The sequence below is a fragment of the Anopheles funestus genome, chromosome 3RL (genome assembly GCF_943734845.2).
Source record: "Anopheles funestus chromosome 3RL, idAnoFuneDA-416_04, whole genome shotgun sequence".
Lineage (NCBI taxonomy): Eukaryota > Metazoa > Arthropoda > Insecta > Diptera > Culicidae > Anopheles > Anopheles funestus.
Window position 1 is genome coordinate 77,862,740 of NC_064599.1, and position 26,117 is coordinate 77,888,856.

The following is a 26,117-nucleotide window of genomic DNA, read 5'->3' on the forward strand; positions in this document are numbered from 1 at the left end:
TTCTTTTTTTGCTGCTATTTTGTTTTCTTCGCACTTTTACAAGAAGTTTGTTACGATGTTAAAAATATTTTCATGGGAAAGAAGAAGATACCACAAAAATGGCATGTTGAATTTTATCAAAGTTTTCATTAAATCACCATGTAATTAAGTTTAGTTTTAAGACCTTTCTCTTTGAAATTCCCCAATAAAACAATATTAAAGTTTTTTTGAAGACTTGGAGGACCTTACTCCATCATGGAAATATTTTAACGAGAGAAGTAACTCCACCAAATAAAACACCTTTGTCTATATATCATAAAATTTAAAAAAATAATAATTCATTATTTAAACATCCGAAATTTGCTCCAGGATTTTGTTTAAAGAAACACCATATTTCCCATGATAAGCCTAACTTCAGTTAATCTTCAGTCCTAATCTTCAAATCAAAGAATTCTTCAAAACAATATATTGAAATATCTTCCTGGATGATCTCCAGGACAACAACAAGTTGGTTACAACTCAACCCCACCAACAATGCGTTAAGGGCAAGTAATTTTAATTTTTAATGCTATATAAGGATAAATGTCTTAAAAAAGGAAACAAATACATCAATTCCTTTTAGTCCTGGTGGTGGCAAAGAAAACTTTGGTTGATTTTAAGGCGCAAAGTCCTTGCGATTGCAATATCGGTAGAGAAGAGTCACGAAATCAATTGTAAATAAGATTTAAGACGTAGTTATCAGTCCTTTCCAAATAAGATTTGAACTTAACAAGTATTTTAGGTTAAGTAGTCAATATTCTAATTGTCTTTAAAATACTTGCAAGATCTTAAGTCATAATTAAGCCGATTTAATTTGTTACCGCTGAGTAGATACTTCAGTAGAACATGTTCTTTTCAGACTGAAAAAACGTTTCTTGGGCTTTATGCATGAATTATAGAAGAGACATGTCCCAGTGAATAAAACATAGCCATTTATGAGAATGCATATATCAATCATTCACAAACTTCCCGCCCACACGTTTGGCAAACTTCTGCATCGATGGGAAATGATACATGTAATTAATGCACACCGTTCCTTACGTTTACCACCGTTGCATTTCTTAGTAGATCCACTTAGTATACCGTCGTCCCGGTTGACAGTGAAAAATGTCATTTCGATGACAGCTCGTGTGACGGACAAGCATGAAAAGCGACAAGTGTGCATATATTTACCGTACTACATGATGGGGTGCAAAAAAAAGGATAAAAATACAACAATTATTTATGTCCTCATCGTATATTAGTAAATGCACCGTACCAAATCAATAATAACATGTAAAATTTGTTTATTTCCTTTGATGAAACGAATTCCATTTCATTCACATAGCGGACATTTTCATTCGAATAAACTTTAAGAAATAATCCCAAAACGATACGCACGAAAAATAAATCACTATGTGTGAAAAATAATCAACAATATTGCATGTAACAGGATAATAGGCAGGAATGCAATTTCGGCTTACCCCGCTTCTTCCCGATCTGTGCATCATGCACTGTAGCGCAGCAACAACACCAAGAAAAAATGTTATCAATCGACAGAACAGAAAATAAAACATAAAGTAAATTGCATATCCACTATCATCACCATTAGAGTTTGCTCATGCTCGAGTGCATGATTTTCCAACCATCTCGATTCACCGACTCCGTGTTAGTTCTATTTGAATGAATGGTCCTCTCCCCGGCTATGGACAGATTCATTCGGGTTTAGTTCTTTTCTTTTTTCCTCCCTCCCTCTCTCTCTCTCTCTCTCTCTCTCTCTCTCTCTCCCTATCTATCGGTTGTAATCCTTTTATATTTATCCACATATTTGTCAACGAATAAAACCAAATATCGAACAAAACGTTATTTTTCGGTAAGCAACGGAGAAAGGATTGCGCTAGAATGGATTTGTTTTCTGTCTCTTCTTTATTTTCTTTGCACCATTCAGATGCATTTTTGCATCCGGTGCACTAGTGCAGAATGCAACGTTTACCCATCGATTTTAGGCTCCAAAAAAAAAGGAGTAAAAGAAAGTAAATAAAAGGAAAGCGACTAAAGCAAAACTCTACCGAACCACATTCATGGGAAAATTGAATAAATTTGATTACTTTCAATTGCGTTTCGTGTACGTGACACCACCGTGGAAGTGATGGGTACTAACGGAAGCAGTTTTACAATTTAGAGCTATTTAGAGTTGTACCTTTTTGGCATAACAAAAGGGATACGTAGGTTAGAAATGAGGAAATATGAATTAAATTATTTTGTTGTGTACTAATGTACGCATACCACAATGAAGCGTACTGCATGTAATCATTTCAAAACTTTATTCACTTTACAGTGAATCAGTCAAAACCAAACAGGATATTGAAGATTTGACAAATAAAGGTAAAGATAACGATATGCATGGAAAAAGCCAAAATGCAGAGCAGCAAAACAAAACAACAACAAAAAACACAAGGTAACATCAATCGAAAAAGTACGATCTGCTGTGACAGGTGAACCAATAATAATGTAGAAAAATGCAAAATGAAATAAAAACTCATCACTTGAAGAGACAAACCGGTCATACAGATGAGGCGAATCAGCGCAGCAAATGAAAAACCGACAGTAGGAAAACGATGGAGAGAAAAAAAACAGACACACAAAATAGAACCAAACGAAAGAGCGCAAAAAAAGAAGAAGTTTACCAGAGTAGGCATGTGGCATGCTGTAGCATCAATTATTCAAATTTATTTTATTTCGTTTTATGAGCGAAAATTTTATTTTATTATTTGAATTTCAAATGGATATGTATATAACAATTCGCGAATCCACATACACACACCGGTCCAAATCACTGAATGTGACAAACTGCTGACCGAATCCAGGCGAAATCCAAGTACGAACAAACTGGGAAAGAATGGGCGGGCGAACCATCGCGTTTGGGAAAAGCAAAAATGCGTTTGCAAATGAAAATTCAAATTACGAAATGGCGGTAAATCGTATGTGTGGGAAAAATGGGCACAAAACCAACAGAAAAAAAGAATCCTAGCGATCTCCATGTTTCGAACCACCACAATCGAACGGTACAAACAGGCGCGAGATATGGGAAGTAACAACAAAAAAATATTAAAATTTTATTGTTATCCCTGTTAGCCAAAGTGAAGGAAAGCCGGGGGAAAGCGTATCATCATCAGTAGCGAAGAGGAATCAAGTTTACCTGATAAGTGGTGGCAAAAACAACAAAAAAAACCTGGATGAGGATGTGGTACGGTACACACATGAAATATTCAATCATTCGTGCATTCTAGCGAATCCAAATAAAATATGCCACAGTTAGTGAGCTATTAAAATAGAATTCATTAAGTCTACAGTAATCGCCAAACGTTGTTACGTTGGAGAGGAAGAAAAAAATCTATTATCTCAATCTTGATTTTTTTTAATATCAAAGCGAACTGACATACATATGGCATATCTATTGAATTAGTACAAATGGTACTAGTATTTGCTTAATTTAAATACAAACATGCGCTTGATAGGACATCCACTGTACCAGTGGAAACGTTCACCAACAGTAACATCCACTCACTGTAAAACCATTCGTCGCATAATCGTTAATCGATACTGAACTAATGATCGATTAAATGTGTCACAAATGGTTGCACAAAAAAAATGCACAGCAAAAAAGTGCATAGAAAAAAGGAAGCTCATTTCATAGGACAGAATTAAAATTTAATTAAACCAACTACGAAACCCGGTAGCATTCACAGGCGGATGGAAACGAACGAACGGTTGGTTTATTAATGCACTACACCAGCCCCAATAAATGTTAGTGGTCGAATGTTAATTAACTATTAATTTGTTGTAAAAAGGAGTAGGAACAAGAGAACAAAACATATAACACATGTAAATACAATCGTATTTGGCACAGTGAATTTCAAGATAAGAACAAATTGTAGGGAAAATTTCTGATTAATTATCAACAAATTATTTTAACTGGCCGATTTGGACAAATAAAACCCCTTTTTGCAAAATGTGTTGCAATTCTTTTAAAAGTTACTTTATAATGCCTCTTCCAAAGTCCTTAAGTTTTGGTCCATATTGAAGAACTTTCACACACTCTTCTGTATCCAGATTTCTTATCACTTCCCAACCAAGCTGCTTGAGTTTACGACCCGACACAACACACATGGATCACAGCGCCTCTTATATTGACCAATTATATCCGTATCTGTGTTATTGACTGTCAAGATCTGAATATAGTGTTTGGCCATATGAAAGCAACTCGTAATAAATGATCCATTTTCAGTCCCACCAAATACATATTAGAACCTTGGCCACTGCTTCGGCTGCTTAACCTTTCTTTAACTAGGATCGTTTTCACACAATATTGTCCAAAAAAAGTTCATTTCATTCCGTCTGGCTAAGGATTAGCTTCTTTTAGAATCCAACTTAGTGGAAATAATTTAAAACTACTTTATAGTTGTTCTATAGCCCCTGGGCAAATGCTACGAACACTAACATGCCTATTAACTTCGATTATTTAAGTGATTCTATCGATATTTTCGAAAGATTTCCTTTTCCACGAACTTATATGAAACGCAAAGCAAATGTAAGAAAACCAAAACAAAATACCTCAAAGCAGTCGGTACGGAATGGTAAAAAGCATCCAACGGAAATTTGAATTTTATTAACGTAATTTTACTTAATGAATAAAATTTGCATACACTCACCTGTGCAACGATCAGCTTCCAAATCACCACCGGTAGCAGTGATTTAGTGTGACAGCGGTCACAAGCTGCTACGCCAAGACAGACGAATCATTTCTTTGAAGGAAAATTTACATGATCATCTTCAACATACCCGAGATGGAAACATCTGCCTACAGCTGGTTCTGAAATTATCATTAAAAAAGATAAATATTCGAATGCCGAGAGAATGCGGTTTTTCTCTTGAATTTTGATGTTGTCCATTTGTATCATCATGAACGGAAACCATTGCATTGGAAAAGTTCAGTGAATCTTTTCTGTACCATATTTAACTTTATTACGATTAGAAAAAGTATTAACACATATCCAATCAGCCAGCAGTGTGTAACACATAGTTATAAAACTCGTGCATTGCCTTTGCTCGATTATTGTTTTGCAACGAGTAAAGATGGCAAGAAGAAGAAGCATTTATCAGTGTGTTAATAAATTAGTGTCAAATAAAACGTATCCTACCGTCTCTGTGGCATGACTTTTACTTGCTTGGAATAGTGTTTAACGATGTTTTTTCCACCCTGCCACTGGTTAACGTGTACATAAATGAAATGATTCATTTACAGACTTTAAGTATCCTTTATGATTCGGTTTCCAATATCCCTGACCTGCGTGTTAATACACGCGAATCTCCATGCTTGGTACATGGAAGAAATCTTTTGCTGTTTTCCTTACTTTACAAACAAATTAAAATTAAACATTCCACATTTTACATTTCCTGCCAATTTTCCCATCTATTTTTGTTTCAACTCCATTTTACGCCATCTTTGTTACGATGCGCCATTGTTCTACGCGGCTGGATGCAAAAGTCTTGTTTTCGATAACACATAAATAATGCACCGTTAATAACATTTTCGGGAGCTTTTTTTTGTATTTGTCGCCGGAAACATCGTAACGGAAAATAAGCATTTTCCAAACACACACACGAAGGATACACGCGACCCAAAGGTTGCGTATCAATCCAAGCGCGTCTAACCGTGCAGATACAATGCACAACATTCAGAACAAAATAAAAGAAGGAAAAAAATATATTAACACAACAATGCACTTTTCCGCCAACGCACTTGGACGCGATAAAAATAATCGCCATTTGCACCAGAAAAAGAAAAACCATGCCATGCGAAACAGAGGGTTATCCTGTGGCCAGTAGAAAATTCAAACATTGCGACTCAACATCCAAACACACCCACCACCATGTTGCCGCAAACTGTGCCTCATTGCGAAAAAACCGGAATTGATCGGCATGTAACTAGTAAATATCGGCAAAAATGTTTCACCATTTTGTGTGTATTCTTTTGGAGAGTGTTCAATGAGACATACACACACACACACGAAACAAAAAACACAATTCTTCTTTTTCGCTGCATAAAATTTCCTTTGTGCGCGCTTTTGTTCGGCCGGAAAGTCGAAAAAATTGAACAATAAATTAATACATTTTACATACATCCTGTGCACAGGGTGGCTTGCATTACCCGGCACATGCAGTAGGATCAAAACCTTCCCAGTTCGAGGCAAAAAAAAGTTGAAGGCAAAAACGGATTTAAAGTTGATTAAGGTTTACAAAAAACTTTCATATTGCTCCAAATACTTACACGGTTCACACTTTTATGCCATTACCACCGATGGTATATTGCACTTGTATCGATCATCCGATCGAACCGATTTTTTTAAACACACATTTCATACATTCCGCATATTGCAAATCAAAAATATTTCATTTTGGAATAGTTCTAATGCACATTTCACTGTTAATTTCCTATAGAACTTTTGCACCGCTTAGTATAAACCGACTCCATATTCCTTGTGTGAACAAAGGGAAGCGTCCCTTGTACATTGCACCAACTTTACACTTCTAACCATTTCGCTTTACTTGCTAACATTACTTATTACTATCTACTTTACACATTACAATCTTGTTGCACTTTACATTGCATTTCTAGGTTTCATATCGATTTCCCAGATCGTATCATCGCTTCTTTTGTGTTTTTTTTTTCGTTTCATTTCTGTCCTCTCACGCCACGTCTCTTGACTAACAACACCAAGAACGTACTGCCCCCCTAACGCACTGCTAGCAACTACTTAAAGCTAACTTAAAATGGTGTTTGTGAATAAAAGTTCGCTAAAACTTAGAGCATTAATAAAATTTGGAACGCTAAACGCACACCACTAGTGGCGCGTGCCACTTGTCCATCGTATCCTGCTTACGCATTGTCTTTTTTAGTTTGCAATCTTTTACATGGCTTGGTGGCCACCGGCCATTCTTATCTAAGTGTAAACGCATGAAAGAAAATGTATGTATGCGCGCACACTAGAACGACGTGCTATGTATATATATATACCACAATATCACAGTCCGGTTAGTAACTTCATCTTGCTATTTTTGGGGAGAAGGGGGATCTCCTCTATTAATCGTGTCGTTATACATTTAGTACAATTTGAAAGGAAGAAAGCAAAAAATAATTTGCAATGATTTAAGTGTAATAAGTTTTACAATCGTTTCAGAAAAAAAATCGAGACAAAAAACTACTCGAGGCTAAGTATCAGTCAGAGCGAGAGAGAGAGAGAGAGAGCGGGAGAAAAAGCGAGATCATTTAGGGATACACACGAGAGGAAAAAAAATCTTAAAGTTGTTAAAAGAACAAACACAAACAAAGTGTTTGAAATTGTAAAAAAAAGCTTAAGTTCTTTATAAGACATTTCGTCATTCAGTTCAAACAGGGAATGGGAATTTATAGTCGCTCTGGAATATCGTAATTTTCGAACCAAAAATGGCATTTGCATGGAATAAAAACCTAATAAATCTACACATTATCTATACACAAATACATGAAATCGTCTTTGCACGTTAAACTTTCACATGCGTGTGTAAATGGTGCGAGCAGGCTCGCTCCACCACCAACACAGTCACACGCAGTAACGCGTCTAATGTCATCTTCCTAAAGTAATCGTGAGGCCATGAACCGAGTCTTGTAACACCAGTACAGATTTTCGCACTTTTTTCTGTATACACTGTTTTGTGTTGGGAGAGAATTAATAAAGGTGGCTATCTGAGTAGAATTGTGCCTGGAACAAGAGGTGCACGGAATAAGAAGGTGCCTTGAGAAATTGATTTTAAACGGTAGCACGTCCCCACGTGAAAGTATCATCCGTTACTAGAGTTTGTTGAGCCACTTTAGCACGAATCGTAGCACATTTTTACTTAGCGAGTAGCTAAGAATCTTCTGTCAAGATTCTATATAACTTTCAATAACGAACGTCCGTTTCCCTAAGATCGTTAGCTGAGCAGTTAATTTGTGTGTTGTGTCTTAAACGACAATAAACGTTTAAAAGGTACTATTTTAATTGTGAGCAAGCAATTTGTCCGCTCTACTTACTTGGGCACCTTGACAAGGGCGGTCGGTGATAGCACCTTTCGCTCTCTAATGCATCCGGCCACGACACTACCATGTACCGGGCCACCACGCACCGGACTAGACGGAGACAATGGCACTTTGCGTGCCATTCCAGGCCCTTTCGTTATACCTTGCAGGGGTAGCATTGGGCCAACTGCTTTGCCCTTAAATGCTGCCGCCCCCGATTGGTCCTGCGACGAACCGGTATTTACCTTGCGCGCCTCTACCAGACGAGCGTTAAGTCGTCTAATGCTAGCTGGGGAAAGAATGCCAATGCTGCGACAACCATTGCTAGTGCTGCCAGCAACTGACCGGCTTCCATTGGGAGCTGCCTGTGAAGGAGACTCTGGACGTGAATTATTACCACTTCTGCCGACCGTTGGCGAAAGTGTCGATGTATACTTTTCCCTACTACCTGAGCTGGCACGAACTTCATTGTAGTGCACGGTCATCCGCTCTACAGGACGATACGTACGGCCCTTGCTCATCTTGAGCAGGTTGCCAGCAGAACTTACACCACCGCCGGTACAACTGATCGGAGGTTTGCCACTGGATGGGATCATCCCATCGACACAAACCGCACTGTCAGCAACTACAGGCGTTTTACTTCGACTTCCAGACTTCCCAACCACCCCGCCAGTGCGTTTCCCTGACGATAACCGTAACGTTTGCCCCCTGTGACTAACATCTGCAGTTTCATTTGGTTTAGATTTGTACGAATGCACCATAGTATGGACAGATGGTTTTACAACATTTGATTTACCGGTACGATCGCCCATCACTTGATCGTTCGCGATCAGCGTTGCTGTGGAGGTCGTTCCCCCAAATCCAGTTTGCGGCTCTGGATCGGACGTGGGAGATATTTTTTGTTTGGTAGAAAATATCGACCGTTCCGATGAAGCCGTACGGACGTGTCCAGCTTTTTTCATGCCCGCTGTTGCACTCGAACGATGCGTTCCAGCAATGTCTTGGTTATGTTTAGAGCTGGATGGTGTACTTGCACCCGTGGAAGGATCAGCAACGCGGAACAACTTCCTGGTATATTGGACGGCTTTATGAGCACTGGCGGATAATGATTTTTCCTCTCTTTTCACCGCCATGACACTACCATCCACCAACCTCGCTGTTGTGCTGTTACTTTCCGGAGGAATCGATGCCAATGGGGAGGTAGCTTTCAATGAAGAAAAATTCTTTTTGGTTTCCACAGGCAGGGGTTTCAATCCTTCATCAAGCGCAATGTTTTCTTTTTCACACTTTTTACGTTCACCTAAAGGAAAGATGGCTCTTTCACGATCCGTAAGCGTGTGGGTTACATTAGTTACACAGCTTTCTGCGTGACTGACGATCGATTCGCATCCTTCATTGTCCACTCGATTGCCGTTTACTTCCATGTAGTTCAAACTGGTATCGCAACTCGAATCAAAGTCCGAACAGTTCTCCAGATCGCGCACATTGTTCAGCGTAAGGTGTCCATTTTGAAGGTGAATTATGAAACCTTTCTCACCGTAATGTTTCGTTTTCTGTTGTGTTAACTGTTCATCCACGACGGTACTTTCATCTCCAACAGTAATCTGTTGGTCACGTGTTTGCGATCCTTGCTGACGCGAGGATTCATTACGCTCCAAGCTATCTTTTACCGAAGCAAGTAACTGGTCCGTTGATGGTCGTTCAATCACATTACCAGTAGCTTCCTTTGCAATCATTTCACTTGTCATGATTAAACTGATCGGTTCCGAGGCGCAACCGTCATCGGTCGTACCGCTTGTATCGGTTAACCGATCTGTAGGACCAAGCCGAGCAGCTAACAAACTAGAATCGAGTGATTTTCGTTGATTCTCTCGACTCAACATCATACGCTGGCGTCGTTTCGCACGTATACTGTCGCGTATGCGATCCCCGTTGGCGGAGAAATCTTTCCCGAGATGTGGTGACTTTGGTATATCGTTAAAATCCACAACAATGAAACCTGGCCCTCCTGCAGCTGGTTGTGTAGGCGCAGATGCACCGTTGATTCCTTCCGTAGGCGGAGCAGCACTGATGGTGGCACATGACATACGAACATTACTATCTACAGGCACATTACACACACCGTCCACCATGTCTAGACTCGTCGTTTGTACATCGGTCATCTTAGGTTGCCGTTCCGCATGGTCTTCTTCCTTTCCCTCACAAATGCGCTTCCGGCTGAGCGATGGTTTAAGACCATAGCCAACGGATGAAGGTGGAGGAGTCGTTAAACCGTCCGGAGTTGTACACAAACTTGATTCCGTGCTTTGCAGACCCTTAAAGTTCTCGATTTCATCGACGATTCTTGACGGAATGGGACGCTGTAGGGCTGCTACAGTGGCCATTGTTTCAAGCCAACCCTGCTGTACATGAAATGGAGGCCTGAATCAAACAAAAAAAAATAAGAATTGATGAAAACCTCAAAAAAAAATACGTTAAGTGTCAATTTGCACTCACCGCTTATCTGGGTTCAAATCACAGCACAGGAAGGCAATCTTGTAGAAAGGCTCCGGACATTGGCCGCAAAATTTTTCCCGAAAAACTTTCTCGTTCAGCCCAAAGTCTGGCAGGCGAGGCAAATAATCCGGATCGGCCTGCACACGTCCAATGATCTCACACAGCATGATGCCGAACGAGAAGATGTCCACCTTTTCATCGTACCTGTTGCCGCGCATCATTTCCGGTGCCATCCAGTACGGGTTTCCCACCACCGTATATCGTTGCCGGCGCGGTCGTCCCCTGCGTCCGATCGTACCATTGCCATTGGATGGTACGGTACATTTTTCATACGCCGTGGTACTTATCAACGGTTGATTGATGATCCGTGCCAGGCCGAAATCGGCCACAATCACCGTACCGTTCTCGCGCACCAAACAGTTGAGTGAATTTAGATCCCGATGAATGATGTTCATCGAGTGTAGGTAACTCATGCCGCACGAAATATCCCGTGCAAACGATATCCGCTGTTCCCAGCTAAGCGGTTGGCCGGAATCGTGTATCAACTCCTTCAACGAACCGCCCGGTATGAATTCCGTCACGAGATGCAACCTTTTGTCCTTGTACAGCACACCAATGAACCGGAGCACGTTGTGATGCGAAAGAGACCGCAGCACGGCAACCTCTTTGAGAAAATTTTTCTGCGCTTCCTCATCGACACGGTACAGCTCCTTTAGCACCATTACTTCCTGGGTAACGCGATGCGTCACTTTGAACACTTGTCCAAAAAATCCCTTCCCCAGTAGTTCGCCCTGCACCAGATCCGAAGCACGGAAGATGCGTGCCTCTTTCGTTTCCACGCGAAATGATTTTGTTCGCGAGAGGTCGTAAAATTCATTACCCGTAGGTATGGTGCGATGTTCGTCTAGCAACCGGGACATGCTTGAGCTGCGTTCCTTCTCCTTTAAACTATTGGTAGCTGTATGGTAATGGAAAAATTTAAAAACATTACTAAAATATGTCCTCTTTTTGTGCACCCGTTGCCATAAACATTTCTTACCAGTATTGCAATTGACATCCTTTAAACGTTTCTGTAACTTTCTCGACGATCCACTCATGTAACCTTCATCCTTCTTTTTGAATATGCGCTCAAGCTTACTGGGCGATAGACTCCGTGTAGATTCATCATCCTCGTTATTGTTTAACTCATCTGGACAGTTTGATGTACCACTATAAGAAGCAGAGAGGACTCCTTCGCCACTGTTAACTGTCGGCGCCGGTTGCTCAACAATTTCCGGATCGTGTTCCACCGTCAGCTGAAGTGCTTTCCCCGCTGAGGCTTCGATGAGATTTTGCAAACTATCCAGCGGTACGTCGCGTACGGGTGTACCGTTCACTTCCAGCACCTTATCGCCAACCCGGAGAGACATCAAATCTGACTTGAGCGTTACTCTACGAAAATGGAACAAATAAAAGAATGTTAATTTTACCACCGATCGGAGATTAATGTAAGAAAGGCGTTTCTTATCAGTAAAGCTTGGGAAATTAATAATAGATGAATGTTAAATCTTTGAAAAATAATGTATATATGTTATTTACCTAAAGTGAAAGAAACCACAGCACGAATCCAACGCGGTATTAATACACGAGAAAATGTACTTTCCTATCTGTCCGTACGCGGTACAGAACACCCTATGGGGAGCATTAATTTATGCGTTTTACCACAAGCGTCATCCGCACGATTCCACAAAGAAAGCAGCACCACACAAAAGCACGTTAGTTAGGTTCGGTTAGTAGAAAGCAAAGGGCACATTTGCACTGTAAGGATGCTACTTACTCCGTTATTCTAACGCATTTGCATCCGTTGGCAACACCCTTCCCGGTCGTACTGTACGGTTTTTCGTCCGTTGCCAAACGGATACGATCAGATCGATTGCCGCTCCAGGGTATCTCCACCAGCCGGATGGAATGCGGCAGTTTGTGCCGGTCTTTCGATGGTAAAACTATCGTATCATTTCGATTCACTTCCAATGCTGTCTTTTTAGTGTTGTAACACGCGCCACTGTAAAAAGCAAAGAATGCATTGATATCAGCACTATCAAATTGCATGCGTATCCGATCGTACGTACCAGTATAGATTCGATCGTTCCAGCAGTGCGTAAGGTTCCCGGTCGCCAATAAACACTTTACACAGTTCGCAACGAAAACATTCCGGATGGAATTTGTGATCACCGGCAAACATCGCAGGTCCGGAGATAAACTGAAATAGTTGAGATAAAAACAGTTGTGAATTATTTATTCAGCGATAAGCGCTTTAAAAAAACAACACACATCGCATATGGTGTACAATTACCTCCGTACACTGCTGACAGCGCTCGCCAAACTTCGACCAATGATCATCCCTACAGAAGAGCATACCATCCTTCTCGAAATACCAGCTCGACAGTCGTGCATCACAAACCGAACATCTAATGTAGGAAATAGGGACAGCAAAAAAAAAACACACACAACCACCCACAACAAGGGTTCATTTAAAATGTTCATTGCAAATGGTAAATTTAATTAGCACACTGTAAACGAATTAAAACCTCCCCGTCTCGTTGGGCTGCTGGCGAAACATTTACCCTGGTCCATGTTCAATCGATGGAAGTACTTTGATTCGGATTTTCGGAGGCACTTGTTTATGGGTTCGTGTGTTAGTGTATCGGTACAAACAACACGTTTTTTTTTGCGCCTTACAGCCTTCTTCTTTCAGATATGATACAAAACACAATGAACGTTCGGGGCGCGAAATGCAACAGCCATATTCATGCCAATCTTTAAACCATCAACCCGAGTGCACTGGCTTGTCCGTTTCATCTTGGTTATCATGCTCGATAAGTGCTCCGGCTTACCTGAAGCATTCTGTATGCCACAACCGACCAACGGCGGCCACATGTTGTTCCGGTTCTATCGTGTTGTAGCAGCTAGCGCATGCAGTTGAGCATGGATTCCCTACAAGATAAAAAAAGAAAAAAGTTGTGATAACAATTTCAATGTTTTCGATGTGAATTTGTTGCTTCTATTGCACTTAATGTCCGTACAGCTGTGTTGTAATCAACATGAAAAAAACCGGTGGCCCTTCGCACGATGCTGATTGCTTGATTAACCTTCTCACCCCTTGCAATTCACGTTTCGCTTGCGTATAGATACGATAGAAGCCTACTTAGGGCAAATTAGTTCATTAAGTTGAACATAGCGAAACATACTCATTCCCCTCTACCCTTTGCACACAACGAATGCTATCTCGCTCTCTCTCTCTCTCGTGATGTTGGGTAATGTTTTCATTTGGATTTGGCATGCGTTCAATTGCTTTCACTATTCAGCTAAAGTTTCTACCGTTCTTATTTCATTCCGCCTGTGGCTGTACACCATTCTTTACTTCGCATTTTAGCGCATTGCTTCAAATCTATTTTCTAAATGCAACATATCGATCTTAAACACAGCGCACAAGAAGGCACGCTCTAGCGTTTCTTCAGAGTTTTTTTTCTTCTCTCTTTTAATGAATGAAATGTCAAGGTCAGGTGCAGCGCGGTACGGTCTTATTTTCGGCTTGCTGTCGTTGTTTACTTTTGGCTCTATTTTGTTCACAACCCTTATCAAACGGTGTCTCTAATGGGAATGGTCCATCATTTTTGCGTGATGGACACATCCATTCGAAACTGGACATCAAGCGAGCCAATCCATAATATTACGCGATCCTTTGGCTACGTGAGAAAGGCACGGTTTCCGCTTGATAAGTCACTTATTATTTGTTTTTATTTATTGTTGGCACACTGCATTCCATGCAATGCCGCAATCACACACACACATACTCGCGCACATTAAGCGACAATGGTCATCGGTGACAACATTATCCAATGAGCCCAAACGCATAAGCGTCGCATGAGTCATGGTCGCATCGTAAACCGCATATCGTAAACATAGTAAGCATCCCTCGACCTTTGGGACGCAAACACACGCACACAAGCGTGGGTCTCGCTCGCTCGTACGCAACGCATATTTCTACGCAATATTACCAAACAACATGTCAACGCATATGTGCGAATGAAAGGGAAACGGCCTTAGGAATGTTTTATGTTCTAGAATTATTTCGCATTAGAGTTCTTAACTGATATGAGCGGTGTTGTTATATTAAACAGCCCTTTCCATCATCCGAAACGTACAGTTTCTGTTTAAATTGTTTTGCTTTGCCACTTCAAACACGCGCACTAGATTGCAGTATCAGCATACAGGAAGAGAGAGGCATACACACAAAAAAAAACTACACAAGCATTAACACACCCACGCACACCCCATCGCTTCATATGTGAATTTGTCGTTAAATAGCGCAGCGTGCAGCATACCCAGGAGCATTATTTCATCACACATTACTTTAACCTGCCGACAATTACATACGGCAAACATAATTCACCCAAACTCACGAACCTTTTGCCCCGTTTTCGCCCATCGTTGCATTTTTTTCCTTCGCAAACTGATCCGTCGCCCTCCCTGCCGTTTCCTTCTTTTGGGGCGAATTCTTCACTGCACTGCACCACAAGAGCGTTTTAGCGTAGCAGGATCTTTTTATTTATCGACCACTCACATAGCGGCTTAGCTTGAGCATTTTCTTCTACATTTGCACTTCCTTATCCATTCGCGGAAATTGAGCAAATTTTCCCTGCTCGCACACGAACGCAGCAGAGGTTTTCATTTCATACGGTTTTGAACTTTTTTTTATGTGTTTGTCATTTTGTTGACATTGAATTGTTGCCGAGAGGCTCTAGTAACCTTGGTCGTATGCATTTTGACAGTTGCTGTAAAAGGCCGTCAAAAAAAAGGCACTTTGTTTGAACCATCCGGTAGGGCGGAAATTGCGCAATTTTTTGAACTATTTGCATCAAACTTTAAGTACAAAAAACAGTCTCTATCGATTGCTCGCAATATTGCTATAAAATACCTAGTACATTTCATTTTTCATTCATATTTTCTTTGTTAGCTTGTTGACATCCATTTTCCCCTCTTTTACGCACTCACTTGACAGCTGACAGGTAACGAAGGGAACAAAAAAACAAACACAAACTCTCTGGACGCATCACGTACTTTTCTTTTCGCATTGCAATAAAATTCGTAGACACAAAAGGATTTCGCTGGATATGCAGCTGAGTTAGTGTAGTTTTTATACCGTTTTGTTGCAATAATACAGACGCACTTGGTAGAAAGTGCAGTGCGGAGTGGTTTCCATCAAACGGTGTGCATTATTCAATCAAGAAACCAGCCCTTTACATCGGTCCCCAACCCCATTTGGTTCTGCCGTGACCCAATAAAACCATGAGTGTGGTGGGCAAGAAGCTTAGCTCTTCGATTTCGGCCCAAGGGGCCGATGCAGATGGGCCCTCACCGACGACCCCTACGGTAGCAACCGGTGGCACATCGGTGCAGAGCACGGTCACCCCCGATTACGTGTTGCAGCTGAACAAAATTACCGACGACTACCTCTGCACACCGGACGCAAACATCTACGAGATTGACTTTACGCGCTTCAAAATTCGAGATCTGGAATCCGGTGCAGTGCTGTTCGAAATAGCGAAACCATCGCTCAGCGACATTACCCATACAGCGACGGGAGCCGATAGCAAGACAAAGGACTCGGCAGCAAGCACAACAAATGATGAACCTACCGGAGCGCCTTCCGCTACCACCACCGGTTCAGAGGACGCGGAGGAAACGTTCGAACCAAATGCTGGCCGCTACGTACGGTACCAATTTACGCCGCAATTTCTAAAACTAAAAACCGTCGGTGCTACGTAGGTGTTCCCTAGCATTACTACCGTTCTTTCAAATACCCCTCGAACCGTTCTCTGATGGGCAATTATCATTTTCCTTTTCATGGCACCCGTCATCTGGACCACCGTTGGCATACAGTGTCGAGTTTACCGTTGGCAGCAAGAGTGTGAAAAACTTTCGCATGATCGAGCGACACTTCTTCAAGGATCGGTTGCTGAAAACGTTCGACTTTGAGTTCGGATACTGTATTCCCTTTTCTAAAAATACTTGCGAACACATCTACGAGTTCCCCACTATCCCACCGGATTTAGGTAAGTGCATGCGGCATTTCGGTGCGCGTTGCAATGTGCATCAAGCATCGGTTGAAATGTGATCTAGATACCTTTCTTTGAGAGGTGTGGATGTCATGATTTTTCTGTGCCCTTTTTTTTGTTCACTATTTTCGAAACAATTGCACAAAAAAATGCTTACCTCCCTCCACACAACTCTTTGATAATTCTAATTTTAATTTTCTTCTCTTCCCATAATCTTCAAATCTAGTGAACGAAATGATTCAGCATCCGTTCGAAACGCGTTCGGATAGTTTTTATTTCGTCGACGGTTGCCTGGTGATGCACAACAAGGCCGACTATGCTTACAACGGTGGCCTGTGAGCAGCGTTTGCATAGAGAGAGAGAGAGAATGAGAGGCGTATCGGGTTTGTGTTTGAATTTTGGTTAATAATTTTCCTCGAGATTTGCTCGATCTAGTCAATCCGCTGCGCTGTAATAACGTGTTAACGTGAACATGTGAACTTGTGTGTATGTGTACGGTTTGTGTGCCGGTAATGGATTTACTTTTGTACCGGACCACATTGCGCAGTAGAAGCAGAACTACGCGAACGTGGATGTTTCGACTTACTAGTAATCTTCTCTCCGCATGAATCTAAAACACGCACCTCGTATGTTTGGTGTGTCTGGGAGTGCTGCAAAAAATTGACCAAGAAACGAGAAACGATAGCCACCGGGAGGTTGGTGTTGATGGGGGAAGGATGAGTAAAATTGTAAACAAACATCATCATCCTCACCGGCAGCAGCAGCAGCAGTACGAGAGTGTCGAAGATGAAAAAAAGAAACAAAACAGGTATGTTAAATATAATTATTCTATAATGTGAAGAAAAAAAAACAGAAAAGTATAGAAAACAAAACAAAAACAAACAACCCAACAAGCGAAACTCATGAAAAGACATTTTGAATACGGCTAGAATCGGACAGAACGGATTGTTGCGTTAAACGATTTCACCTATGTGCGGCTTTAACTGTTTATTGTAATGAGCGACAGGAACTATCCTAAAGAAATGCTAGGAGGAACCGTGTCCCGCTTTCGGGGTGTTTATTAAGAAGGTTTAACACGAGGTGTATCATTGCAAGCGATAGATATGTCCCTAACGGTGCAGAAACTAGCAAAAAAAAAAACAAGCAGACTACATAGTCTAATCACCATTTCTTGCCTTAATTATCCGTTTGTTATCGTTGGTGGTGTGCGGGACGGCAAAGCGATGAATGAGATAAGCTCTTTAATTACATTGCGAAACGTACGTAGAACATCTTGCGTGAAGAATTGTATTTAAAAATAGACAACACGAAGGAAGCTACCGGCAGCACATGGCGAGAGGGCGAAGGTGATGTTCGTAGCGATGGTGGCAACATGTGGAAGAATTTTTATACCAAGATTGATCTGAGATAAGACTCAAAGCTATACAATTATCATCCTTTTGTTTTACTTCATTTGCGCTCGATGGTGGTAAAATCAGCAGTGGAAGAATTCATCCAATGTCACTTGAAAGATATTCCACAGCACGGTTTCGAATAGATTGTTAAAGGTTACGCTTGGTTGGGGCCCTAAAAAGGGCAACCACAAAGGTATGCGGTTTTTGGGTTTATACCGTTCATGGAATGCATTGATTTGAAAGCAAAATCTCGGTGCATTTTTTTTTTGTCGTGATGTTGTTTTGTTCCATCCACATTGGGTGGGATATTATTGCGCCGCGGACGCAATACACACGCGATTTTGCAACATAACCATATGCCATGGCTTCCAGAAGCTGTTTTTTTGCTCCACCCCCCCACAGCGAGTGTCCTTTGACCGCTGCGTGTTTTGTTTTGTTTTGCCATTTGTATACATCCCCGTCCCGTAATGTGGTACAGGATTTAGAAGGCAAAAAACCAAAAATCGAACAATTTCACTTTCGACCCACAAAACAGGGGGTGACAAATAATAACCCCACCCCGGGGGGGTGTTGGTATTGGCTACTGGTGGGTGCTTTTGTTTTTGTGCTATTATAGCGCGGTGTTATTTGCGTGACCACAGCATAACATGGCATGGCAGTGCGGAGGGTGGCAGTTGATGGTGTTGAATTTCAACATGTAATAGGACTGTTAGCATTTTCCTTTTTTTATTTTGCTTTTGTTATGTGTTTGTAATACCTTATGCGAACCGATGAGGTGTCTATGTCACGAAACACGAGTGCTTTACCTTTTTTATCGATTGTTGCCGGAACAGGTCCGGGTGTATAGTGTGAAATGATCAGTTTGCAACAGAAGGTTGAAATGGTACATCTTAATTGTTTTTAAAAATTTGACACAACTAAAAATGGGGAATCTTTTTCTGAATTGTTTATTTCAAACGAATAGAAACGTCCTTATCCTTTTAAAACACTAAAGCTCGAAAAGAGAAAAAGTTAGAAGATGAAAAATAATATTTGATTTTTGAAACTTAAGAAAAAATTCCTGCAAGCTTTATTGCAACAAAACTAAAACAAAGCAACACAACCTCACAGCCAGAAGAAATAAAAAAAAATATAAAACTACTAATTGCAAAACCACAACTCACAAAACAATAAACACAATTAATAGTAATCGTTACGAGAAAGTGGTAGATACAATATATAGAACATAGAACACAATAGAAGCACAGAAACAAATATTCGATCCTCACGCACCGAGTGAAGAAAGTGAAGGAAAACAATGTTAAAAATCACATTTAGATACACCACATACACACGATCCAATAGATGTGGAAATGCTTTGATGTTAAACCATAAACCAATAGCACTGTCGGAAGGAAGAAAAGGACTGAGTTTTAAACTAGTTTTGTTCTGCTACGAACAAAACAGTAGTACGATCTTAGTACACAAACCAAAACTTTCAAACGTCACGATCACTAACACCAACCATCACACTATAGAAGATATGCCAGCAAATGAAATATTAATTCGAATAGTGTTAAAAATAGGTGTTCTACCATAAGCAATAGCAAACAAAACAGACAAAAAAAACCAACAAGTAGCGCAAGAGTCGGTTGTATTGTGGCTATTTAGGACTTACATTTTAAGATCAGATCAGATCGTTGCATAGTGAAGCGGTTTAGTGGAATTTTAGTTTTGTTTTAAATTGAGAAAAGGAAGTTTTCTTTATTGGTTGGTTTTAATAATTAGTGATGCGACTAGTAGTTTCCATTTTAAGCGGCAATCGTGCGAATACTAACGATGTTTTAGTTATGGAATTTTTCCAATAGCTATAGAAGAACGCTACCAACATCTACACCATCTGCAAAGCATTTAGAGCTGTCTAACTTATCTTAGAGCCAGAAATTACTAAGAGCTACGAAAGAACTACCAAGAACAAACGCTCATACGAATCGAATAGTTTACAATAGTTAATTATAATCGTTGGTTTGTACGACAGAAATGCTTAAGCGCATCTGATTTGTTTCAGATCGGCTGGTGTTGAGTTACTTGTGTAGGACGAGTTTGAGAAGGAGTGCTTGCGCTCACCTTACAACCCTAATTGTAAACTACCCGCCCTGGATGTTTTCTTGTAACATCTGTTTTATTTACCCTTTGGTATTTTTGGAGTGTTGATGCATTTTTTTAAACGATTTAGAATCTTCAACAAGCACATGACTACTACACTGTCCATGGTTTACTGCTTAGCGGACGTTGGCAGTCCCAGACCCTAGTCATTATGTTTAAGTCTTACCTACAAATCAATGGACCTCCATGTGTTTTTTCTGCATGTTTGTGTGTTAGTATATGCGGCAGAAAAGAACGCAACATTCACTTTAAACAATGTTTGAAGCTGAGATTACGTTACGATTGTCTTTTGACAACTTTGTTCATCGCGTTTTTCGTCCCTAATGGGGATACACACTTTTGTTGACGTGATCTATAGATCCATGGATCCACGAGACGCGATGGATCGATCTTAAAAGCACTGAACTGAGATGTGGTTTTAAAAAATGAACGAACCGTACGACACGAGGAAGGAACTCTATATAGTAATAATATCTTTAATAGCATCACGTGTCCAGGTGCACCTTAGAGTGGACCTCAATACGCCGCCCAATTAAAATAATGTGCAAATTTGAACGAAAACCCAGCGTTACCAGCAACAGCAGAACTTAAAGCGATCGCGTAAGTAAGAACAAAAATAAAAACTAATTCAAAAAAAATGCAAACCATAAGAAAATACTAGAATATCGAAAGTAATAGGCAGGGATGTGGTAGCAGACCAAAATGTGCGACGAAATTATTCTGCAAACAACGGATAAAACCTAGATGAAATGCATTTGGAGCAAATATAAGTGAAATAGAAAGAAAATACGTAGTTGAAAGTAAGAGAAGATAGTGAATAAGGTAGAAAAACAAGCAGAAAAAAACCCAAAAGAATCATTTCCAAATTTTTGCTGCAAAATGCTGCTGTTCTTAATCAGACGTAAACGTATTTAATATTGCAAAGCAATGAAAAAAAAACACACACGGAAACACGAAAATGTGGTTCAGTTGGCGATACATAAAACGATTACTAATTCAATTTAAAGAAACACTCACCCACAAAAGTAAAACAAATAAAATCGCGTAAATCGAACGACAAATAGCTGATGTAGATGCATGCAGTAAAATAGCAAGAGATGAAAACGTAAATCGAAAGTGGTGCAAAACGAAACCGAACGAAAACTAGTCAAAATTTTCCAAAGAAAGCAAATGAAATGAAAAACGAAACAAAGTGGGAAAAAAAACTTTACGAACAATCTTCTAGAGAAAGGTAAAGTGAAGTAAAAACATAAAAGTAATTACAACCGGTAGTTCGGATAAGTAACCGATCGCGGATCCTTATTTAAAGTTAAAAAAAAACATCTCAACCAAAAATCAATCTTCACGTGGTGACAAACAACTTTACACAAAAACACTATTTCCCCTCTCTCTCTCGCTCTCTTTATGCACTTTTAAAGTGGCATTTTTGTGGTTAAGTTTCCCACTGTTGTGAAGTGTTTTGTTCACCTGTTTCCTCTCGGTTTTATTATAGTGTCTAATCTTATTTCCTACCAGTGTTTCTCTTTCCATTGATTGACCAAAGAATTTGTTTTGTTTTGTAAGTAGTTTAAGATTTTTTATTTAATTTTGTGCTTTCGATTAGCTCTCATTCAAAGTACGATAAATAGATAACACATTGTTCGGTGTAATAACAACTGTGCTTTCCTTCTTCATGTACGAAAGAACTTCTTCTAATGTGATATGTTATTTGTTTTAACGAAGCAAATACCTTTGTTACAATTTAAAAAGAAACATTTTATTGACATATTAAAGTGAAAAGATTCCGAGATTCTTGAATAAATATTACTTTCTAATGACTATACTACTTAAAGAAATGGGTGCGCTCAAAGGAAAAGAAAACAAGAAAGAACAGAAATGTTGATGTCTCATATACTACACGAAAACGCGCGCTTTAGTAACGCCAATGCATAGACGGAAATCGAAAATGCACGTGTCTACTTGCATTGGTTTGTTCTTCCTTATCTGCTTCATCGTCTGGTCCCGGTATTACACTCGGTGAGTTGTTTGTTCGAATGCTGTTTTCTGCATCCCAGCTAGCAGCAGCAACAGCAGGAGCACCACTTGTTGTTGCTTGTGGAAATCGACCCACACTCGTTCTCGCTGGAATATACTGTTGCAATCCGCTCGGTTCTCCAACCGATTGATTCAAATCCAAACAGTTTATGCTCCTAAAAGGCCACAACTTTCTTCTCATCCTATCCGGTTTCTGAATACGATCCGGGCTAGTCGTCTTGCGTCGCAACAACCACATAATATCGTCCTCCGGTTCCAAACGCTGCAGATGCTTTTTGCGCATCGGTTTCCTATTGCTGGACATCTTTCGTAACGTTTTCCTGCACTGAACGTGCAGCTCGATCGCTTCCTTAATCGCAACGTACCAACCATGGCTTTCCTGTTCACCGTCCGAGCTAAAAATCGTTCCGTCACCGCTACACGTGATCCGGAAATTGCCCCGAAACAGCTGCACAATTTTGCATTTCTTCAGCGGAAATACACAGCAACACGCGATGCTTGACCCTTCCGTCAGCAGCACCTCGACGTCCTTCAGCACACGACAGTACATGAACATGTCCGACATCAGGATGCAGTACTTCTTCGAGGTGGATCCATCCGTTTTTTGCTTGCGCAGAAAACCCTCCTTCAGGATCTTTCGACCCGGTTTCACCAATTTCAGCGACTTGTTAGTGAGTGCGTTCTGCACCGTGATCAATCTTTGGGTGTTTTCGTAATCTTCCACGAGAGCATTGATGTGCGATACGGATTGTTCCACTAGCCGTATTGATTCCAGCAGCGGTTTGTAGGCAACATCCGAAGGGCTGGTATATAGCAGAACCTGCTGCAGCAACAGCTTGTACCGGGGAATGCGCTGTATCGGGGTGATGAGCAACGAGATCAACTTCATCTGCACTTCCGGGCGTGATTCCGTGTTCGCGATATATCGCTTCAATGTGGGATTTTTGTCCATCAGCGATTGCAATGTACAGAGCGAATTGCGATAGTCAAAGGCGTACACCGAATAAAGCTTAAAAAACGGACCCAGGTCGGTGAACGCTTTTACCACATTGTCCAAATTTTCGTCCAACTTTTTGAGCAGCTCCTGACTAAGGTTGTGGATTGTGTCGAGCTGTCCAAAGATCTGATTGTGCACCTTTTCGGTGAGAAATCCATTGTTGCGCAACGGTGTTACAAAGTATTCTAGCAGCAGATCCAGCTGCCTCAGATACGACTCCTCGGACGTACGAATTTCCCGTATGGCTTGCAGGCGCAGCTGTTGCCGCTTATCCGTTTCATTATTCTGTGCCGCTGGTATGCTTCGTACCGGACTGTTGCTGTGCGACCCTGGTAACATAAAACGACGGCCGCCTGAAAGGTCGCCAAAGAAAGTTAATTATTGCACGTATGTGTAATGAAGATGCCACAAACTGAACTTACTCCCAACGCGAACATTGTGCACGTTCTGCACCTTTAGTGCGGCTATCAGCTCGGAACGCATGTCCTCTGGCATCAGTGGTTGCAGTTGCATTCGGAGGCCCGCTTTTGGCGTTGATTGAGCCATGTTTTGCTAGATTCCAACACTGTTTTCTTGCCATCGAAACGACAAAGGCTTCCCGAGAGTAAACAGTTATAAAACTTGACCGTTTGTGGCTTGTTATGTTGACAGATTCCTTTCGAATTTCAAAACAATCTTGACGGATGAAACGGATGAATCCTTTCATGTTATGAAACTTTTCACTGCACACAAGCTGAAAAAAGTTTACTATTTCTTTCCATTATTGGTCGATAATGTTCTTTTAATATTTAAAATCGCTTGTTTTACAAAAGTAGATCAATCGCTTTACTACAAACAATACACAAGAGGTAAAATCGTTTGTATAATTTCCATATTTTCCACTCTCATTGTTCACCGCTAGGCACTGCCGAATGGATGTCAAAAAGACAACCGTCAAACCTCAACTTCCGTTGAAACGTCACGCGAGAGAACGTCAAACACACCGACCGTCTCTTTCTTTTTCCGGCAAACTCTGCGTGCTGTCGACACATTTTTGTGGTAGCAGCTCCAAGTTTTTGGATTACCGTACACAATGGTTGTAAGTATCGGGCGGGATTTATCATCAACAGCGAGCGCTTCCTTCGGTGCATCGAACTGCGAACGGTTGTGTGTGAAAATTTCATGGCAAAGTGTGGAAAAACTGGATGCATTCCTCGGAGAGTGCTACTCATCAAACCTGCTCGGTTTGCAATGGCGGCAGTAACCTCATCGGTTGGAACGGTGAACTTTCTTGTTGATATCTTCATGATGATTCCCACGTACGGGCGGTCAGAATGCAATCGTACAAATTAATATGCAAATAATCCTGTTGATCGTACAGAACTGATATAAGATTGATACGGAAAGTTCCCTTCTAGCCAATGATGGCAGATGCAACGGAAGGAAGTGCACGTCGTGTGTTGATTTGTAGAAGCTGAACGGGGGAAGGCCAATGAAAGTGAATACAATGGATTAACTCATCGGTTGAATGATTTGTTTTTCAGAGCCTTAAGGTACGCAGGAAGACCAGGAAGCTGCGTGGTCACGTCAGCCACGGCCATGGCCGTATTGGTAAGTTGTCTCATTTGGCGTCCCTCGCAGACATAGTTTCGTCTTAACGAATCTTTGCTTCTTCTTTTACAGGCAAGCACCGTAAGCATCCTGGTGGTCGCGGTAACGCTGGTGGTATGCACCATCATCGTATCAACTACGACAAATACCATCCGGGATACTTTGGTAAGGTCGGTATGCGAAACTTCCATCTGAACCGTAACCACAAGTACTGCCCAACGATTAACCTCTCGCATCTGTGGAGCCTGGTGCCAGAAAAGATCCGCGAGCAGGCTAAGAAGAACCCCGAGCGAGTGCCAGTCGTCGATCTGGTCCAGTTCGTAAGTATTCGCGCCATTGTTGTCTTGTTGTTTTGTGATGGTTGGCGGTTCCCTTTCTGTTTCTACATGATGATTTTTTCGTACGGGCGGTCAGAATGCATACGTGTACAAAATCTTGCAAATAATCCTGTTGATCCGTACTTTACTGATTGAAGCTTGCCAAACTGAAACGCCAATACATCGTCCTGTCTCACACGTTTGACGCTAATGAGGACCAAACACTCCGTTCTATCCGTAGGGTTACTTCAAGCTGCTCGGTTCCGGTTTGCCACCCAAGAGGCCCATCATTGTGAAGGCGAAATACTTCTCCAAGTTGGCCGAGAAGCGCATCAAGGCCGTCGGTGGTGCTTGCTTGCTGCGGGCTTAGAGTATTGGCTTTAAGGATCAATCACACTCATACGGGCGTGCGCGCGCACACACACATGCTTGGCGCTCATGGAAGGATCCCGTGAATGCCGGACTATCCAGAACAGCCACACCAACTCCATCTCGTGTGGTCCTTCCGGTGGGCGGGGGCAGGTGTTATGTTTTGTTTTGGTACAACGTTTCGTGTGTATTCTTGTGTGGGAGTGTGATGTGCGTTCGTACACACACAGGAGCGGGAAAATATAAGGAAGAACGGAAAATACAAGAAACCAATATCTACACCTAATGCCATGATCAGTTATATTATTTAATTTGAGAAAGGATGGTCGGCTGTTTGATAGCAATAAGCATCAAATTCTCTTTCGATACTTTATCGTTTGAGAACGATTCTATTCCATAACTGAGGTGAACGTAAGGTTCAAAGAAGGTTCGTCCTAATACCACAACAGTTCACACGAACGAAATTACAAAACCTGTTAGTTCCGTGCCCTTTTATGAAAAACTTTTCCTATCACTAGATTTCACGACGCACGCAAATATTCGAAGTACAGATAGTTCCCGAAATGCGCAGTATCTGCGCGG

The 26,117-nt window shown here is 41.2% G+C and overlaps 4 protein-coding genes and 1 long non-coding RNA gene across 7 annotated transcripts; 3 read left to right on the top strand and 2 right to left on the bottom strand.

The window, feature by feature from the left end:
* The first annotated feature begins 913 nt into the window (after positions 1-913).
* On the top strand, positions 914-3,334 carry LOC125768195 (uncharacterized). Its single transcript, XR_007418857.1, has 2 exons — positions 914-3,062; positions 3,133-3,334. It is a non-coding gene; the product is annotated as an uncharacterized LOC125768195 (long non-coding RNA).
* Positions 3,335-4,998: 1,664 nt separating this feature from the next.
* On the bottom strand, positions 4,999-15,356 carry LOC125768157 (LIM domain kinase 1). Of its 3 annotated transcripts, none has more exons than XM_049435451.1 (9): positions 14,776-14,991; positions 13,465-13,564; positions 12,924-13,038; positions 12,700-12,830; positions 12,408-12,632; positions 12,170-12,262; positions 11,631-12,022; positions 10,592-11,549; positions 4,999-10,516 (listed from the first exon to the last, which is right to left on the bottom strand). In XM_049435451.1, exons 3-9 carry the CDS (start codon positions 12,984-12,986, stop codon positions 8,107-8,109), a joined length of 4,272 nt encoding a protein of 1,423 aa, XP_049291408.1. In that variant the 5' UTR covers positions 12,987-13,038; positions 13,465-13,564; positions 14,776-14,991; the 3' UTR covers positions 4,999-8,106. The 3 variants fall into 3 exon arrangements, with proteins under 3 accessions (XP_049291408.1, XP_049291409.1, XP_049291407.1); XM_049435452.1 differs by lacking the exon at positions 14,776-14,991 and adding an exon at positions 13,654-14,736; XM_049435450.1 differs by lacking the exons at positions 12,170-12,262; positions 14,776-14,991 and adding an exon at positions 15,038-15,356.
* A 257-nt stretch (positions 15,357-15,613) lies between these two features.
* LOC125768185 (protein unc-119 homolog) lies at positions 15,614-21,059 on the top strand. The gene is made up of 3 exons (XM_049435520.1): positions 15,614-16,395; positions 16,514-16,686; positions 16,916-21,059. The coding sequence occupies exons 1-3, from the start codon at positions 15,920-15,922 to the stop codon at positions 17,026-17,028; spliced, it is 762 nt and encodes a 253-aa protein (XP_049291477.1). The 5' UTR covers positions 15,614-15,919; the 3' UTR covers positions 17,029-21,059.
* An 888-nt stretch (positions 21,060-21,947) lies between these two features.
* Positions 21,948-24,147, bottom strand: LOC125768172 (putative protein tag-52). The gene is made up of 2 exons (XM_049435500.1): positions 23,682-24,147; positions 21,948-23,612 (listed from the first exon to the last, which is right to left on the bottom strand). The coding sequence occupies exons 1-2, from the start codon at positions 23,803-23,805 to the stop codon at positions 22,141-22,143; spliced, it is 1,596 nt and encodes a 531-aa protein (XP_049291457.1). The 5' UTR covers positions 23,806-24,147; the 3' UTR covers positions 21,948-22,140.
* Positions 24,148-24,211: 64 nt separating this feature from the next.
* Positions 24,212-25,821, top strand: LOC125768188 (60S ribosomal protein L27a). The gene is made up of 4 exons (XM_049435526.1): positions 24,212-24,337; positions 24,783-24,849; positions 24,922-25,169; positions 25,408-25,821. Exons 1-4 carry the CDS (start codon positions 24,332-24,334, stop codon positions 25,534-25,536), a joined length of 450 nt encoding a protein of 149 aa, XP_049291483.1. The 5' UTR covers positions 24,212-24,331; the 3' UTR covers positions 25,537-25,821.
* The last annotated feature ends 296 nt before the right edge of the window (positions 25,822-26,117 follow it).